This window comes from Falco peregrinus, chromosome 6 (assembly GCF_023634155.1).
Source record: "Falco peregrinus isolate bFalPer1 chromosome 6, bFalPer1.pri, whole genome shotgun sequence".
Taxonomy (NCBI): domain Eukaryota; kingdom Metazoa; phylum Chordata; class Aves; order Falconiformes; family Falconidae; genus Falco; species Falco peregrinus.
In genome coordinates this window covers 71603915-71621930 of record NC_073726.1, presented here as the reverse complement: position 1 = coordinate 71621930, position 18016 = coordinate 71603915, and the positions used below count along the sequence as shown (strand labels likewise).

At 38.2% G+C, this 18016-nt stretch overlaps 1 protein-coding gene across 11 annotated transcripts in view; it reads left to right on the top strand.

Moving 5' to 3' along the window:
- The window catches only part of EPS8 (epidermal growth factor receptor pathway substrate 8), a 141070-nt gene extending 124707 nt beyond the window's left edge, over positions 1–16363 (top strand). For all 11 annotated transcript variants that reach the window (XM_055807881.1, XM_027782818.2, XM_055807886.1 and 8 more), the window contains 4 exons: positions 5731–5968; positions 9528–9708; positions 10168–10297; positions 14924–16363. In XM_055807881.1, coding sequence (XP_055663856.1) covers positions 5731–5968; positions 9528–9708; positions 10168–10297; positions 14924–15037 — 663 coding nt within the window. In that variant the 3' untranslated portion in view covers positions 15038–16363. The remainder of the gene's footprint in view (positions 1–5730; positions 5969–9527; positions 9709–10167; positions 10298–14923) is intronic.
- Positions 16364–18016: the final 1653 nt, after the last annotated feature.

Here is an 18016-nt window from a genome sequence, read left to right as displayed (position 1 = left end):
ACATTGCTGCTATTTCAGAAAGAAATGAGGCATTGAAGGGATGACTGCCTTGCCTGAGGTCAAACAGGAGAACTTGTGGGTAGAGGAGGAAATTGAAGTCGTTCCTATCAGTGCCTTTGCCAGACCCTGAACACAAGCAGGCTCAGCGTCTGGTGCTGTGCAGTTTTGCCAGTCTCCTAAGTCATCTTTGGTTTTTGAAAGACTGCTTTCAAAGTAGTCTATCTGCTGTGGTGAGCCGCAGATAAATGTTATGTACAAGGTTAGTGTATTTCTTTACAGACTAATGGCCTTCAAAGCATATCTGACCAAGGGATGTTTCTAGATTATTAGGAAGGGGTAAGGATTCCATTGAAAGAGATATTTTTTTCATTCAGTTATTCTGCAGATGGACACTTTCTCTGAGAGATGGATGCCTCGTTATCACAATTATTGTCAGAGCTGCAAAGTTTATTTTACTCTCACTCTGCCCTCTCCTAGTGACCTCTGAGTCTATGCACTAGATTAGATCCTGATTTTTCTCTCAGTCCTTTTTAAGATCCAGGACCCAGGTAGTTACTTGAAAGCACTGAATTGTCTATAGTGATACTTGCAGGAACACTGCAAGTTATTTCATCACCTTTGTGAGTCAAAGGCTCTAACATTGTCTTCTGGTCAGTTGAATTAGTTCCAGGAGAACCATATTTTTGCTTGTTTGGTACCTTTGTACATTTAGGAACGTGGTTTGCTGATCATTTATGTTTTCTGCTGTAGTTATTGTTTATCAGAGTTTCCCGTAATGTTGGTAGTTTGGTCTGCTATTTTATTGTGAACCAATAGTGGTACTTCACCTTCCCATTTTATATGAACATAAACATTTTCCTAGGGACACTGATTTCTTCTTTCTTACTAGTATTGCTGGTGAACATAGGAAATAATCATAATATTTCCTATTTACTGTGCTTTTTATTCACTTTTTTAAATGCTCTTGAAAAAGAAATTTGAGGAAAATAATTGGGATAGAGGTGTGTATCTCAGTGGGCTTGTTCATTAAGCTCACGACAACCTATGTAAGCTGAGACAGTTACATTATCAGTGATGCGTATGAAATCCTGCAGCATGGAGAGTAAATGTAAAGCCAAATGCAGTCTTGTAGTCTTACTTTAAAAAAAACATGAGTGTCCATGGAAGTGTGACAGTTTATGTAAGAGGTATGTTTATGGTATGTAAACACCAAGACAAAAGTCACCACCTCACTTGGGAGAAATGTAGATTGCCATGAAATGCAAAGGACCATCAAAACCTTTCTTTCAAGTCTCTTTGTTTAGCAGCTCACTTAAAATATCTCTGTGGGAAGTTGTTTCCCCTCAAGCACAGCGTTTGTGCTCCAAGTTAGTGTCGTATTTATCTTTTGCCAACTGGTATCTTTCCTGCAGATCATGAAGAGTTTGATAATGAAGAGATGCAGTTGCCAGGTGTTCATTTTGCAGTGGCCAAAGAGATGTCATAATTTTTGACCAAGAGCCAGTATCTCTTCTACCTCATTTCATATCAAATGCTCTTTAAAGTTGTCATCAGACCAAGACTTTTTGATGGCTTTAAAAAAAAAAAAGTTGTTTCCTGTCCAATCCAACACTGATCCAATCCCAAATTATGGGATGCCATTTATTATACAAAACCGTACTGAATAGTTGTCAAAGGATGATAGGAATTAAAAGACCCCAGTTTCCCCATGATTTTTTTTTTTTTTTTTAAGAAATGGGGACTAATTCTTGCTAATACCAATTTAAATAAGTAAATTCTGTCTGTAAATTTCTCCCTCTTCCATCCTAATGTACTTCTTGCTTTCTGGCAAGATTCTAGCAAGGTGGCTTTATAAATCCAATAAAAATATAAATTCTTTACTGCCTAGAAAGAGCTAGTTAGATGACTTGTAATGGGATTTTAATAGGCAGCTGTTTGACTCTGTGTAATAGCTGAGCTCATGAAAGGAAACTGGCAAAAGACCTGCTTGAAATTTGCTTTTCCAGTCTTGGATACCTCATTCTCCCTTTTGGGTGAAAACTATTAGTTGGTTCTCTCTTCTCTCTTAAAATGAGTCTCCAGAAAACATCCAAACCACAATGCTGTTGACAAAATTGAACCTGAATGCTCTGCAGCCCTCTTGGTGAACTCCTGTCACTGTACAAACAGGAATGTGGTGCTAAAATGTTCGGAAAGAGGGTAAACAGGAAGCTCGGTGTCTGTTTTAGCGTAATGAGAGCATTTCCCAGCATTAATGCTGGTTATGGTTGTACCCAATGTCTCTTTAATGCTACCTACCTGCCATAGTTTGAATACACATATTCCCTTTTTTTGATGCTGAAATGTATTTGAAAATACGTTGTTCCCAGGTTTTTTACAGTGATCAGGAATTAGGGTTGATACTGTTAGCACTTCTACTCAAACATAGTATTTTACTTACATTAAAAATAGATCAGATCATACAGAATCTAGGTGTTTTTACATCATGCAGCCTTAGTGTGTTGAAAAAAGAGCTTTGGGACCTCTGGTTTTTTTTCTTTAAAAACAAAGATTTTCTGGGAAAAAATAAGAAAAAGAAATCTAGTCCCAGCAAGCTTTTCTGATATATCCAGATTCTTAGTAAGTGTGTATCATCATTGCTTCAAATAATTTGAAGGATTTGTTCCAATTTATGTGAGTTGAGTATTGCAAGTTTATTCTTAAAAGAAAAAAATACGAGGAAGAAGGAAAAACAAAATCCAGAATTGTTCACTGTTCTGATAGCTGTCAACAAATTAATGAGTACATGTGTCAGCAGTGACCTTTACCTTCTTTTCTAAGCTAGCCAACATTTCTTAAGCTAAAATAAGTAAGTTCCTTTTTTAATACCTGCCATGATTTAATTCTTATTGTTCTACAGTGGCAAGTGTTCTCTGCATTCACCTTATGAGCTTCAATCCATTGTCAGTTTTTTGTTTGGGTTTTGTTTTTTATTAAACGTCTTTCTAAGTTTCTGTCTGGATAGCTGCTTTGAAAAGAGCTCATTGCTTATGTGGTGTCACATCGTATATTTTGTAGCCAGCACTCTGTTCATTATTCGAAATAAGAAAATAAGAATAAATCACTATGTGAGTTCCTTAGTGAGTAAGAAGAGGTAATTATTAGCACTGGTTTTCCTTTGTTTTAAGTTGCTGATGTATATGAAATTTCAGAGTGATGTGTGAGGCAGTTACTTTTTACCTTTCTAACAATACTATTTGATGTGATTTACTCCATTTTCCTGACAGCAATTGCTGGGAGAGCTTTCAGAGGTAACAAAATTACTCTTCTGGTACTGAAACTCAAACCTGACTCTTTTGGACTATCTAGTCACCAAATTCCAGAGCGCATGCTAGCTTTATTTGTAGCAATGAATAGAAATGATGGGATGAATTTGTGGATGTCCTCAAAAGATCTGGAGTTAAAAAAAAAAAAAAAAGTCTTAAAAAAAGAAATGTTAAATGTGATTCAAATGTATAATTGGCTTTTGGGCACAATTCAACAAAATGTGAAGTGTATTTCAATGTGGTTTCATCTCTAAATTTAGAATTTGAGTGATGCTTCCAGTTTAATTTTTATTTTCACTCCAGCAAGTTGTTTTGATGAGGCTTGTGATTGCAGTAGAACATGGTTTTGAAACTGCATCAGTAGCGTCAATTGACAGCTATGTGTAGTGTTGAGGTGTTGCTTTTTCTGTATTATGTTTGTGGTGATGTGCAGTTGATGCCTTGGTTTGTAATGAATCCTCTCTACCATAAAAAAAAGCCCTGCTTTTTCCTTGCATGTTGTTCAACAAGGTCAGGGCACACATGAAGGTAAGTTGTGGGGATAACAGTCTAGCAAATGGAATCTGTGAACAAGATTCAAAAACTATTGGACTATCATTAGAACATGTTAATATCTGTGAAATTTTTAAATTCAATAACAAGATTTTGGGTATCACAATTAATTATTTATGTACTATAATAACTAGTAGGACACTCTTTCCACCAAAGGACAGGTTTCTGTAATACACATTATTCTGCTTGTTCTCTTCTATATTATACATTTCACTTTTCTTGGCATTTGGCATTTGAAAAAGCATTTATTGTCTTAATATTGAAGTAGTAGAATACAGAAAAGTCAATCGTATGTTTTGTTTTTTGGTTTGTTTTGTTTTTTTTTTTTTTTTTAATCTCCCTACAATGCACTTCACAAGGTGGACACAAAATAATTGAGATTAATGCCCTTGAACAGCTAAATACTAAGGAAAAAAATAACCCCAAACCAAAACGGTTTAATGGAGGATGTATTGTAAGACTATACGTTTGCTTCAGTAGCTGACTGCTACGGTTTAAGTGAAAAAATTATCTAAGGGAAACAGAAGACTTTTTTCCTATGCTCAATTGACTGGCCATAGAAGCTGATGGGATAAATTTTCTGCTGGTGTAACACAGTGTAGCTTAGCTGTAATGGTCCCAGTTTATATTCCCTACAAAATGCCTTGTCCATCAGTTACTGAGTTGGGGATTCCGGTATAAGGGCAGTTGCTGATGTTTAATGAAAGTTTGAATGTTGTCAGGGCGGTGAGCTGCTGCTCAGATTCTAACATACAGCTCCTACAAATATTTCCTGACTTCATCTGCCATAAACCCTCTGCCTCCAAGGAAATAGGGAAAGGTATTTCAGGAAAGAGCAATGAATCTGGGGAATGTACTCATCTATTTTCATACCAAAGTAAGCAGACTTTTTATAACCAAATATGAGGCAACCCTATTGAGCAAACAAACTTTAATATTAAACTTTCAAGCTGTGTTAGTCCAAAACTGCGGAGAGGGAGCACTGTTAAAACTGTGAGATGTGGAGTTTCAACTGTTTGAAAGAAAAGGGTAGCATAGGTTGCTTATGACTTTCTGGGCTTGTCTGTCATTGGGATTGCTTTGGGGAAATACATCATCTCCCTGTAACTGGTGCCATTCTAGAGGCAAAGAAGAAAAGAAATCATTCCCCAAAATTATTCTTGAGACACCTGCTAGTGGGTTATTTGCAGCAAGATGATTTACATGTTGTTAGAACATTGTGTAAAGCGAGCGGGAAAGAAACTATAGCCCTATTCCAAGAATTGTGGGATTTGGAGTTTGAGTTTTTGTAATTGGATTATTGCACTGAGGTGGCATGTAGTGATCACGCAAATAGATGAAAAGGCACAACTGAGTGGGCAGGAGGAGCAGGAACCTTTTAAATGGTGTCTGCAGTTCAAGAAACAATGTGTTATCCCAACCTCAGTGACGTTTGTAAATTAAACTATTAGTCAGGCTTAGGTGTGGCTGGATACATTCATTTTTCACTTGTTTTACATTACATCTCTAAAATACACATTTTTACACTGATAAAGTCCAGCAATTCCAAAATTTTGGAAGCTGTTTAAAAGTGCCAGGTAATAGAAGTTTGGGATTTAAAACCAATTTCACTTACAGAACTCATCTGTTTGAAAGAAAGAAGCGTGTTTCAGATGATGCCATTGCTGTGGATTTTGTGTCTGACAGAGAAGGGAATTGATGCCAAATCAAGTTTTGGCAAATTTTATAACTATATGTGGCAATTAAGGTGTGTCTGTGTAAGAAATGAAATCAGTTGGTGCAAAGCATCCCAGCATTTTCTGCAGAAACCTGAGTTTATCTGATGTCTTGTCCATGTTTTGGTGTCAAACTGGGTGTCTCTGCATCTTTTCAGAAACAAAGGATGGACTATGTTGCAAAACAACCCAGTCCAGTTCCTGCTACTCCTTCACCACCTCCAACACCTGCTCCCGTCCCTGTGGCTGTCCCCCTCCCTCCCAGTGCCCCAGCACCTATACCGGTTCCCGTGCCCAAAGCGCCATCAGCCATCAGCCGCCAAAGCAGCACGTCTAGCGACAGTGGTGGTAGTGCAGTGCGAGACAGTCAGAAGCAGAAGCAAGTTCCTGTGGATCGTAAGTTTGTCCAAGAAGCAAGAAAAAAAAAGTAGTTCTCCCATTCCTCTGTTTTGCTTAATCCTTAAATTCCTTAAAACCTTGTGTTTCAGATAAATGTTTATGAAATGTTTAGCTTTAACCCTATGTTTAAAATACACATTTTCTATGTATGCATGTTCTGACCCTCGCTAATCACAATGGTAAGTAGGGAGAAAACATTTCAGCGCTTGTTCCAGTCCTAAATCCTCTCCTTTTATGACTGTCTGGGATCTTCAGTCAGTGATTTTCAACAATTTTCAACACTGTAAATGTCTATGCTAGTATTCTGGCTGAAGTATATTTTCCACCTGAACTCACTGCCACATTACAATCTAAATTGCTTTTCAAATCAGTTATGCTGTTTTTACATTTCTCTCCATGGTCATCCATATTTCTAGGGCATTTGCATCAATCTGAAACCTGTATCCAAGGCTTGCAAGAAGATTTACAGGTCTGGCTGATGCATAGGAACCATGTTATGATGCTGTTGAAGGAGACATCTTTTAATCAGGTCCCCTTAGCTTGGTCAAAGCAACAGCAACTGGCAGGTCATTGAGTAAACTTTCGTGTCCTTGTTTTAGGAGGATGAGAGAATGTACTCCATAGCCCTTTAGCTGGAAAAAGTGGTAGCCTGCATCCAGCAGTGTCTGGCAGTCATGAAAAATTCTGATTAAGACCACCTTGTGAATATGAAACCTAGCTGATGCTTCTACTCTTTATCAACTGAAAACCAGGTTAGGTTAGGAGAACGTATTTAGTCAATAATTTCTGTCCTAAATGCACTTTAAGCAATGTGATTGCTTGGCTTAAAAATAACTGAAACTTGTAGGCAAGCATTTGCTATAGCTTTTAAAATAATAGCTGTTAAAATAATGAGCCTCTTGCAGTTCAAGAGTTGACAGCATTTCCCATCCTTTGCCTCCCAGCCTTATCAGAAAAACCGTCTGAGTTTTTCATCACCCACTCTTCCATCTGAGGTGAAAACTAGCACCAAGGGCAATCCTTTCTGCAGAAGGGCTGCTTGAACCCCCTGTCCCCAGTGGATGGCAAGCATGCCTGCTGGGATAACCACACTCGGTGGAGCCTGCGTTGACATTGCCTAGTGGCAGACAAGCTCTCACCTAAGCTCTGAACTCAGGAAGGCTCTGGGATCTTTCTAATACCTTCCCCAATAGACTGGCCGGCTGGAAATTATAAATGGAGAACAGCCTGGTAGGAGGAACAGGCTTCACTGCCATTTCCCAAAGCAGCAGTAGGGCCAGCTTCTGCCTGTGTCCTGTTTGGGGCAGTTTGTTACTTAAATCAAAACAGAAACCTGAGCAGTTATAAAAGATGCAGAAAGTGAGGATGAATGTCACACACAAATTATCATTTTATTTCCACACGAGAAGGACATTGTGTGCTGTAGCAAGTATGTTTCATTGAATTCATGATGGCCTTCTGTATCCATTACAGATGGAATATGTGAAGACCATCCTGGCTCCAGGTGCAGGGTGTGAGATGTGAAGGGCTGATAATAGACTAAGTGGTGACAAGACATCTCTTGCCCTCTCAGCCTCCGCTGAGGCCTTGGGCCATGCACGAGAGCTCCCAGGAGCTGTCACTCAAGGCCAGTTAACGGGCTTTGGGTACCACAGTCCTTGCAGAATAGCTGCCTCTGGTATGGGCAGCCCTACCCGTACACCTGCTGCCCAGGTACCCACCTGAACGCTGCAGAGAACACACCACATAGTACCTGCTTCACACTGAGGGTACCTTGTTTGTTTATGATAATGCATCTAACAACAGTAAGAATCTGTTATCTAACAGCTAAATATTTATCTTTTCATATAGTCTTGGTCTAGATAAAATGTAAGTCTTTCAAAATCTGTGTAAATAGAAGGAAGATAGCATTTTTCTCGCTCTCTTCCTGTTTGGGAAAACAACTGGTACATGCTTTGATTACATTGTCTAAAGGCTTTACTTATATATCACATCTCAGACCTTCACATATCACTGAACACATGTCATTTTGGCTTCAGATTCACACTCCAGGGGAAAAAAAACCTCAACACAATAGGGCCTGAATGCCTCAAATATTTTACTAGAGATTTTGTCCACTCTTAACCTGGGGCTCTTTTGTTAAAGAAAAAAGAAAATGGTTAAACACAGTTGGTTCTTTTTTGTTGTGGTTAACAAATAAAAAATCCTAAAAGCTTACATAAAGCTTGTTTCTATTTGTCTAACTGGCTAGAGATGTTGATCAATGCAGAGGCTTTGTGAGAATATAAAAAAAAAAAAGTAGAGGAAGAAACATTTTTGCTATCTTACCATTTTTTTCGTATTGAAGTTGTGGTGTTTCCTTCTGTTGCTGTCAGTGTGATGGGGTAAAGGGAATAGCTTTTGCCATCTGAGTGCATCAGAGGAGGTGCTGTAGTTACTGTTTGTGTATCAAAGTGAGAAGGTTCAATAAAGATGACTAAAAATATCTTGGTAAGGAAATCCTGAGAATTTTTGAGATCATTTAAAGTTGTGTGTCAAAGGATTTTTATAGCTATTCCAGAGTTACTGTGTGGAGAGTTTAATTGTGTGAAATCAGTATCTTCTCTGTGACCAAAAATAGATTTATACCCTTTTGGATTCTACCTATTTTTGTGAAATTATCCATAGAACTTTTCATGTGCATTTTAAACAATTTTCAGTGTCTTATAATTGATTTTTTTGAAATGCGTGAAAAGCATTTCAGTGTGTTGCCTGTTAATGACCAGCAACTGAACTAAATGTTTCAGACAAATGGGTTCTGTGGGATAGCAAATTTACAGGTTTAAAAAAAAAAAAAAAAAGTCTTTCCCAATTCCTGTGTCTCTGGTGAAAGAAACTTTTTTTTTTTTTTTTTCCTACTCCCTTTTTTAATGGAAAGTGTGACATTGTTTCAGCTAACCTGTCACTTCAGGCTTGGAATGAGTTCAAATTTCTTAAAACCCCTTCAAAAATGTGATTACCATAATAGCTTATTAGATGTAAGGTGATACGTGTCAGCAGCAGTGAAATTTTTTTTGCTTACATTCAACTTTTTAGTGCAAATGAGCTTTCAATTAAAAAATGTTTGTGGAAAGTGCTGCCTTTCCACAGTGTAAGCAATATTATATTCTTCCTCATCATTTTTGTTTTCATTTTCAAAACGGCAGAATTCTATTTGAAGAAAAACTGACCGTGACAATAGAATAACCCTCTGTACCCACTTTCTTCTGCAGCTTGAGTGCTGTCAGACTGATCTACACCTCTGTGCAACATCAAGCTCATCTCCTCTTTGTAGGGTCTCAGTTGAATTTGGGGTCGTTTTGGTCAGGTTTTTTCTTTGGTTTTGCAAAGAGAGGAGTGGGAATATTGAAATCTTCCCTGGGGAAAAAGAAGAATACTAATTTGGTCAGATCTAGTGCATGAGTCTTTAAACTTTTTTTTTCCATTAAGATTTGAAGAATTTCATTTTCATAAGAAATTGCCTGGCTTTGATAAAGCAACCTTGAGAATAACTCCTGTGGGTCATCTCTCTCTCTAGGCAGGAAATCACAGATGGAGGAGGTGCAGGATGAACTTGTTCACCGGCTCACCATCGGCCGGAGCGCTGCCCAGAGGAAGTTCCATGTGCCACGACCAAACATCCCGGTAGTGAACATCACTTACGACTCTTCACCTGAGGATGTGAAGGCGTGGCTGCAGTCCAAAGGATTCAATCCTGTGTAAGTTTAAGGGCAAATGTAAAAAAACTTCTTAAAATTATTTTCTTGTCAATAATTAGGATGTGTTCTGCCTGCTTTTTAAAATTAAGCTGCCTTCTGAAAATCAAGACACGTCAGCTGCACCCCCTTGGAAAAAAGAATTTGGTTTTACATATATAGTCACATGTATATTTATGTACATATATATGATTTATATATACACCTATATATATATATATATATGGTTTTAGATCTATAGAGATGTAGATATATTTAGGAAAAAAAATTCTGTGTATTAGCTTCCACGAAAAGGTACTTGTTTTAACAGGCATTTAATGGATTTCAAGACTCCTTTTGCATAAAGTTTTGTCTTGATTTAGTAGCCCTACCTGAGACAATGTAGGATGAAGACAACCTACTTCTCTCCCTTGGCTAGTGTATTTTTGCTTATTTCTTTTTGTTCCCTTGGTGTGATCTCAGGACTGTCAACAGCCTTGGTGTGCTGACAGGTGCTCAGCTTTTCTCCCTCAATAAAGAGGAACTGAAGACTGTTTGCCCAGAAGGGTCTAGAGTCTACAGCCAAATTACGGTACAGAAATCTGCTTTGGAGGTATGTATAACCCTTCTTACTAACCTAATGCTGGCTCACCACTTTTATACTATATATAGAAGTAAATAGCTCTTTCTCTGCAGCAGCTGTTTTTTCCTCAGTTCCCATCATGTTGATAAGCATTATTTGTACCTGAGTTATTTGGTATGAATCCTTTGAAACAGCATCCGTCAAAACACCAGGTGGGCTCCCTCCCCACTTCTAAAGAGGTCCACAAAGTGTTAGAAAAAGTACATGGTAGTACTCAAGTTTTAAGACATTGTGTGCTGTAATCAGACTGCAAGAAGACAAAATGAGCCAAAAAGGGCTTTGGGGAAAATAGTAGGAGAGAGTACAATGCACTTTTTCTTGCTTCTTGCTCTTCCTGGGACAAACAAGTAGTCCTGGTACTTTTGGTGGTGATGAGTTAGTTTTGCTTTATCTTTGTAGAGGAGATTTGATTTATTAGATGTGAGAAAGTGGTAGAGTGAGTTCACTGTTGTATCTCAAGGCCTTTCATATAAAATGCTGGGGCATCTGTACTGGTGGGTTCCCAAGTATGGGAAAACATGTTTGCATGTTTGACACTGTGCTAGCAGGATTGCTGAGCTTAAGATAAAAATTTTGTATCTCTGTATTCATTGCTCTGTGGCAGTTTGCTTTAATTATAGCACTATTGTTCCTTAAGCAACTTAGAAGCTTGTATACAGAGTTGTGCTAGGGAGAATGTTTACCCATTTTAAACCAGGAGAATTGCAAGTGGGTCTACATCTTTTTTTAAAAACCTGCTGTGGGAAGTGGAGATAGGGACTTGATACTGTCTAGAGGTGAGACTAACCCAAATGAGAAGCTATATTCTTTACATTCTGTGTAAAATAAAATCTTGAAGAAGTTTAAAATGCATTTCTATCCCCTCATGAAGCAGGGACTGCCTTGCTTGAATGATTTTAAGCTTTGACTACCAGGCATATTTTTAAAGACAAGTTTATGATGGATGTATATTTTACGATTTACCTGATCAGTGTTGTTCAGAGAGCATTGCTTTCTAACACGGTTAAAAATGCTTTATTCCCTTCTTCAAGCCCTGTTTTCCTGTGAGAGGAAAGGAGAAATATTTCACTTTTATTCTTAGGAGTATATGTCACTACAGTCGAAAGCAATCCATCGTTTTCTCATGAAGATACATGTGTATTCTCCAGCTTTTCTGGAATGTCAGCAATCTTATTTCAGTTTCGTTAGGCTTCTGTGTACTAAGATGGAAGTGTCTTTATGGTGGAAGTCAGCTTGAAAAGCAGAGATGCACTGAATTGTAGAAGTCTGTCCAGTTTTTTCCTTTGGACTGATGCTCTGCTTGCCTCTCTTAGGTCCCATTCTGCAGGAAAATGAGCAGTTAAAACTTGTCTAATAAACACTTTACAAGTGTTAATAAAACAGGTACTGAGTGTTTAACAAGGTCATTGGCTTTTGTTAGTGAAAAGGTAATTGAAATATTTATTTGTGCTTCAGTTAAATAGCTCATGAATTTCAGAATTTATGCAATTCATGAGTGCTTTAGCCTGTTTGCTGAATTACCCAAAACATTTAAGTTGCATCTTCCTTTCTGTCCTTATAGTATTTCTAGTCACAGAGTTCAGGAAGACTGTACTTGTGTAAGAGAAGCTATAGGGATGAGTATCACAGCCAAAATGTCTGTGTGACCTAGCAAAGATGAGCTTGCACATTCCAAACAGGCCTGTGTTCTTACTGCTCAAACTACAAATGCTTCTAATAACAGAAGCATTTAAGCACGCAAATACTTGTGCCTCTGTCAGGCCTATTTTACCATTGAATACTTAGAAGCACTTACTGGGTGATGGGTTTGTCCTACATGATTAATCAGTGATAAATTTTCATGAAGTTCTCTGGCATCCCTCGTGTAGTTCTCGTGGTGTCATATTGCAGTACATGGCCTGGGTGTTAAGTGCAAATAGCCAGAAACAGAGCAATTGCACACACTTTCTAGCATTACAGAACTCCGTGCATCGTCTTTGTTTATTTCCACTCGGGATCTTCCACAAGTGTTTCTGGATTCATACCGTTTCTGCAAGCTAGTGCAAGGCCTGCATCTTGGATACATTTGGATGCTCCGAATACAGACAACCAGATCTTCGTCGTTGTGCAGCTGCAATTTTCTTTTTAGTGTTCTTCTACCTCAGGCAGAGGAATTCAGTGTTTTGTAATTGGAATTCCAATTGCTGCTGGAATTTAGTTATTTTACCCTTATGAGGAAAAAAAATGAATAGGTACCACACTTTCAATCCACACTAGAGTTTAAAACATCCAAGGAAGCAAGGCTCCTCCTAATGGAGTTTTGTGGCCTCTGTATATAAACATGACCAAGTAATAGACTGCAAGTGCAAGGAAGGTCTTTGGGGCTTAACAGCTTTCTGGACCTGGGCAAGCAAAAGCAGAAAGACAACTGTGTGAGACCAGTGTGTTAAGACAGCAAAGCGCTGGCCATAGCCAGGGCTAAACACCTCCTTTCTGCCCGAGGCAGCGGTGGTGGCAAGCAGGGGCTCCTCAGGAGGAGGCAGGATGCTCTGCGCTCTTTGTGCTGATCAGAGTATCCCTCTAGGGAACTGTTTTCTGGGGCTGCTTCAGAGACCTGAAGTTCACCTTGTATGCCAAGTACGGTGTGTTACAGCATCTTGGCTGGTCATATATATGGATTTACTTCTTCATTGCAAAGTAAAAATATTAATAGTCTCCACGCTTATGAGTGTTTATGTGTCCATTTCGTTAACTTCCATTGAGCATTTCAAGCTCTGGTGTTGAAAAGCGTTACAGAAGATGAGTAGACACACAATATGCTGAATGCCACATTTGTCATCTCCAGGTGTGATCACTTCAGGTCTGTGTTCTCGTTGTCTTCCTACCCCATCAATGGGAAGCGTGGGCACACATCACTTCCAAAACTGAAAATGGTTTCTGTCCAATATATGTGTCAAATTGCCTGGAAGAACAGCTTATTCTCTTTGACACCTCAGTGAAAGGAATGACCCAGGCACAAAAGTGGGATTGAATGGTGGAATTTACTGAAACCTCATGATACGGTTGGTGGCTAAGCTGGGTAAATCACTAAGGCCAAGGTCTAGCAATCTTTTCCAAAAATTGTATTCCTAACAACAGCCCTAGGCTACTTAGCCACGTTGTACCCCACCTCTGAGTAGGATGTGCCTGTTGTCCTGTGTCACATGATGTATTGCAGTTGGTTTAGTTGAGCAGCATTTCAAACTCATCAGTCATGTTGTTATTGATGTTATCAGGAAGGTAAACTGTTTTAACCTCAGCTGCTCAGCCATTTTCAGAAAAATATTTCTACGTGACCTCTGATAAAGCACGTTGTCAAGTATCTGCTGATGTTTTTTATGCATGACTTCAGTAATGGGTGACTGCTGCACTTGCTCAGTATCTGAAACCAAGTGCGCAAGGACAAGATGAATTAAGGCAAATAAAATTGCTCTCTCACCTTCAGAGAGTCAATTATAAGCCCCCTGCTTTGCCCTTCCACTCCGGGAGAAGAGACCTATGGTAATTTACATAGGAGAAGCATCCTAGCCTCCTTCCCTGTGGACACCTAACCTGTCTGCTAGGTAATGGCAGGAGATGACGCATAGTAATGGATCTAATGGGATACATTTAAATAAATTTTATATAATGGGATAAATTTTCAGAATTCAGAATCAATTGAAGGATTTCCCTCTTAACAGTCTTGAGATTTGTTTTACAAATTTCAAAATCAGTTTCTGCTTCCTTATTCAGAGGCTATTTTGAAAGCTAGTTTTGAGGCTTGGAAGGTCATGTTGTAGGCAAATAACACAGCAGCAGATACAGCTCTTGCTTTATAATACTCTGGTTTTATTCAAAGTCATGCACTTTGGAAAGTTCTCCTCCAGTGGATATGTGTCCCGGCCTTGCTAATAACTTCATTTACGTTGTCAGAGCAATCTGTTTGCAGCTAGCTCAGCAGACCGTTTTTTCACCCTAAAGGTGAAATACTTCTCTGTTGCTAATACAGTAATATGATTCAATTCTTATTCCTGTGCTCTAAGTTTGAAACCTGTGTCCCTGAACAACAGCAAATGCATGAGGGTGTATTGTGTAACGTGAGATACTAAGATTCAATCCTTACTTAGGCCTTGGCTAGGCAAACCCGTGTGCATGCATGCATTTTGTGTTGGCATAAATCTAAAACCACCAAGGGTTTATGTGCTTTAGTCTCTAAATACGATTGCTATGATTTTTAAGTGCTCAAGGGTGGAATCCTAAGAAACTTGCTGAGTTTCAACACTGCTTTTACCTAAGCCGTATTTCACCTCATAATCTCCAACGCTTCCAGGGGCTTCTGTAAGAATTAAAGATGCTCAGCAGTGTTCGAAGTCAGGCTGACACTTTTAATAATCTGTAGGTTCTTTTCTGGTCCATCTTTAAGAATAGTATAAATAATTACCTATTTGAAATGTTATTTAATCAGAGTCTTAGATCATTTTTAGTTCTGGAGCTGTTCGGTGAGTTTAATTTGTTCAGACGCCTGTCTTAACAAAATACTAGCAGAGGAACTTCATCACATGTCAAAACCATAAGTAAACTCTTTTTCTTTGTTTATAGGCTAACAGTGGTAGTTCAGAATTGCAAGAAATTATGAGAAGACGACAAGAAAAAATCAGTGCAGCTGCCACAGATTCAGGTGTGGAGTCCTTTGATGAAGGAAGCAGCCACTAAATGCGTTTTCCTCCTTTCTGTAATTCCATTGTCCATAGCATTATACCATCCATCTTTGCTTTAGGAAGGAGTGAAGGGGAATGTCTTACTATATTGTAAATGTAACTAGCCACCATAAAGAAAATTTACAGTAGTCTCCACAGAAGTACCTGCTGCTTGCTTCTCATCATTACAAATGAACGGATGAGAAATTCAAAGGAGGTTCCTGACATGGGAAGATATTGGCACGTGATTCATTTACACCCAAAGATGAGTCTTGGCTTTATGGAATTAACATAACAGATAAACGGCAACACATCTTTGTGATTCATCTGAGGGAAGCTGAGCGAGCAATAAAAAAGCATTTGAACCCTTCAGTAATAATAAGATTTTGAATCCCTCCTCTTGCTGTAGTGTGCAATTATGTCTTTTTGACTCAGTCTTTCTTGTCATGCATTTGGCTGCAGGATGTTTACTCGAGTTGTTGATGCCAGCGATCAGAGAGGAAATGTTTAGGGAATGAACAGCAGCCCAACATAGACTGAATCTTTCTTGCATCGCTCCCAAGGTGTTTTATTACTAATGATGCTGTTTATAGCAAAATAATACTCTGTACATTGATTTTATCAATACTTCACCCTTGAACTATAATATTGGACAAGAAGGAATAACTAGCAAATAATAATGCAACTCAGCTCAAACAGGTGATCAGATCTGCTGTAGGTAGCCATGAAATAATTCACAGTACATTTTTTTTTTTAATAAACTTGCATTTTTTTGTCTGTAACTTAACCTGTCAGAAGAACGGCGTATAATCTAGACTTCTCTGTGTGTTGATCCCCAATGTCAGTTTTTCCGTATGTAAAAAAGCTAGTGTTCCTTTATAAATGTAATCTTTTGGAAAAGTGATTCCTGGAGGCAAAAGCGGGAGAAAAGAAAACATCCCTTCCAGGAAATATTATTTTTGAAGATGCAATGATTTTTGTCACAAAATGTTCTGTTCTTTCACATGGTTGTGTGATTTTATATATAATACATGCATTATATATAATATCACTTAATTTAGACAAATTTAATCATCTAGTTTGATTACGTTTCATAGTGCCTTTCACATGAATCAGCTTAAAGTCTGCAATAAACGGTATTTCTTGTCTGTTAAATAGTTGTATCTTTGTAGCTACAAAGATGGTAATGAAATAAGAAAGTGTTCTTGATTTCTGCCATTAGTTTACTCTTCCTCTGCGTACAAGGCAAAAAAGGATCCTATTCATTTTTCATAAAAAAAAAAAAAAAAATCTTAATAAAGGTGTTTAGTGCCATTTATTGAACATGTCCTTACAAATACTACTTCTGTGTGTTGGTTATGTGTCTATGTATATTTTTAAATTTAATATATATTCTTTATGCCTGTGAAAAGTATGTAGGTTCTACACCTGTAGTCTTATCCAGAAATGTGTCAAGAAGTGACAGATCCCAAACTGAAGACTCCAACTGCCATAGCAATCATGAAGAAATGGATCCCAGTGAAAGAAGTGATGATTCTCGATTGCTTTCACCCTATAGGAAACTCTTGAACCAGCACACCTGCATGTTAACTGCATCCATTCAACTATATACCTAGCTTTAGGGGGGGAAAACTGCCTGTCTCTGCCTGTCCTATCACTAAAGGTCAATCCCAGACTTCCAAAGGCTTGATGTATTCTCTGATTCACACTTGAAATTTCCTCTTTCCTACCCTCTCTAGTAAGTGTCCATACCTAGCCCGAAGAACGTTCATTGTACAGCAAAGGCCCCTATGCTGGGTGGTGAATGACTAAGAAACCAAAGGAAGATCTGAAGGTACTCTTGCAAAGATGCTTCATTACTTGTAAGTACAGGAGTAGGAAAAATTTTAAAAAGGGCTTTTATACTTGTATTTAAAATTAGAGCCATAGTCTTTTCTCATGGAAGGTATATCTTCCATAAAAGGCACTGTGGTGATTATCTGCAGCTCTGTTCCCTTGTTAATTACCAAAATATGAAATCAATATTCATAATCTGGAAGCTTATTCTGGCATTCAGCATATGGTTTGCCTGGAAGGTGGCATTAGTTCTGAGACTCTTCAGACTTTGTGGAGGTTGGCATGTCTTGGAGGAAGCACCCATGTTTCATCTCTGAGAGAAAAGAGGTGGCTTCACAAGTGTTTTTTTGAAGCTGGGATTCTGTGTAGCTGTTAAGTTGTACAGAAGGAGCCAGACAAGTTTGAATGTGGTCATTGTGCTCAGAGGTATATTTGGAGATGCTTGGGAGGAAAACAGGAAACCCACTCCATATACTTAAGGGATAAGCAGCATAATCTGAGGTTTGAGGGTTGGTTGGTTTGTTTGCTTCTGGTTTTTTTTCATAATTTTTAGATTAACTACTAATGACTTCACAACCCAGTACAACTCAAGTTGTGTTTAACCCTTTAACTTTGCTGAACTAGACTTTATGATTTCTGTATTACAGTCTGTGAAATCTGAATGGCATTAAGGCAGATATTTCCCTTTTTGCTGAAATTTCCTTGATTGTTTAAAGCACTGCAGGGAGCTTCACCCCTCTGCTGCACAGTTTTTGCATTTTCAGCTTGTTGGCAGTTATGAAAAATCAAATACAGATCTTATTTGGGGTTCTCCAAACAAAAATAAAATGTGTTCTTCAAAATTTTTAGTATCTTAAATGAAAACAGTGGTTAAATGCAGTGTTCCATTCAAAATGTTTTCTTTAGGAATTGAGAAGGATTTTATTTTTTTACACTAATATTTTAGAAAGGTGTGATACATGAATAGTGTCTTTGAAAAGGAAACAAAACAGTTTTTTAAATGTCGAAAAAGCACCATATTTGATGTGGAAAAAGGAGTCATGTTTGGTAACATAGGAACTACTTTACTATTTCGCTGTCATTGAGTTTAACTTTTCAACTGGGTAGAGGCAGAGAGTTTTATCAGTGTATATGTTCACTCAGCAGTTTTATGCTTTGT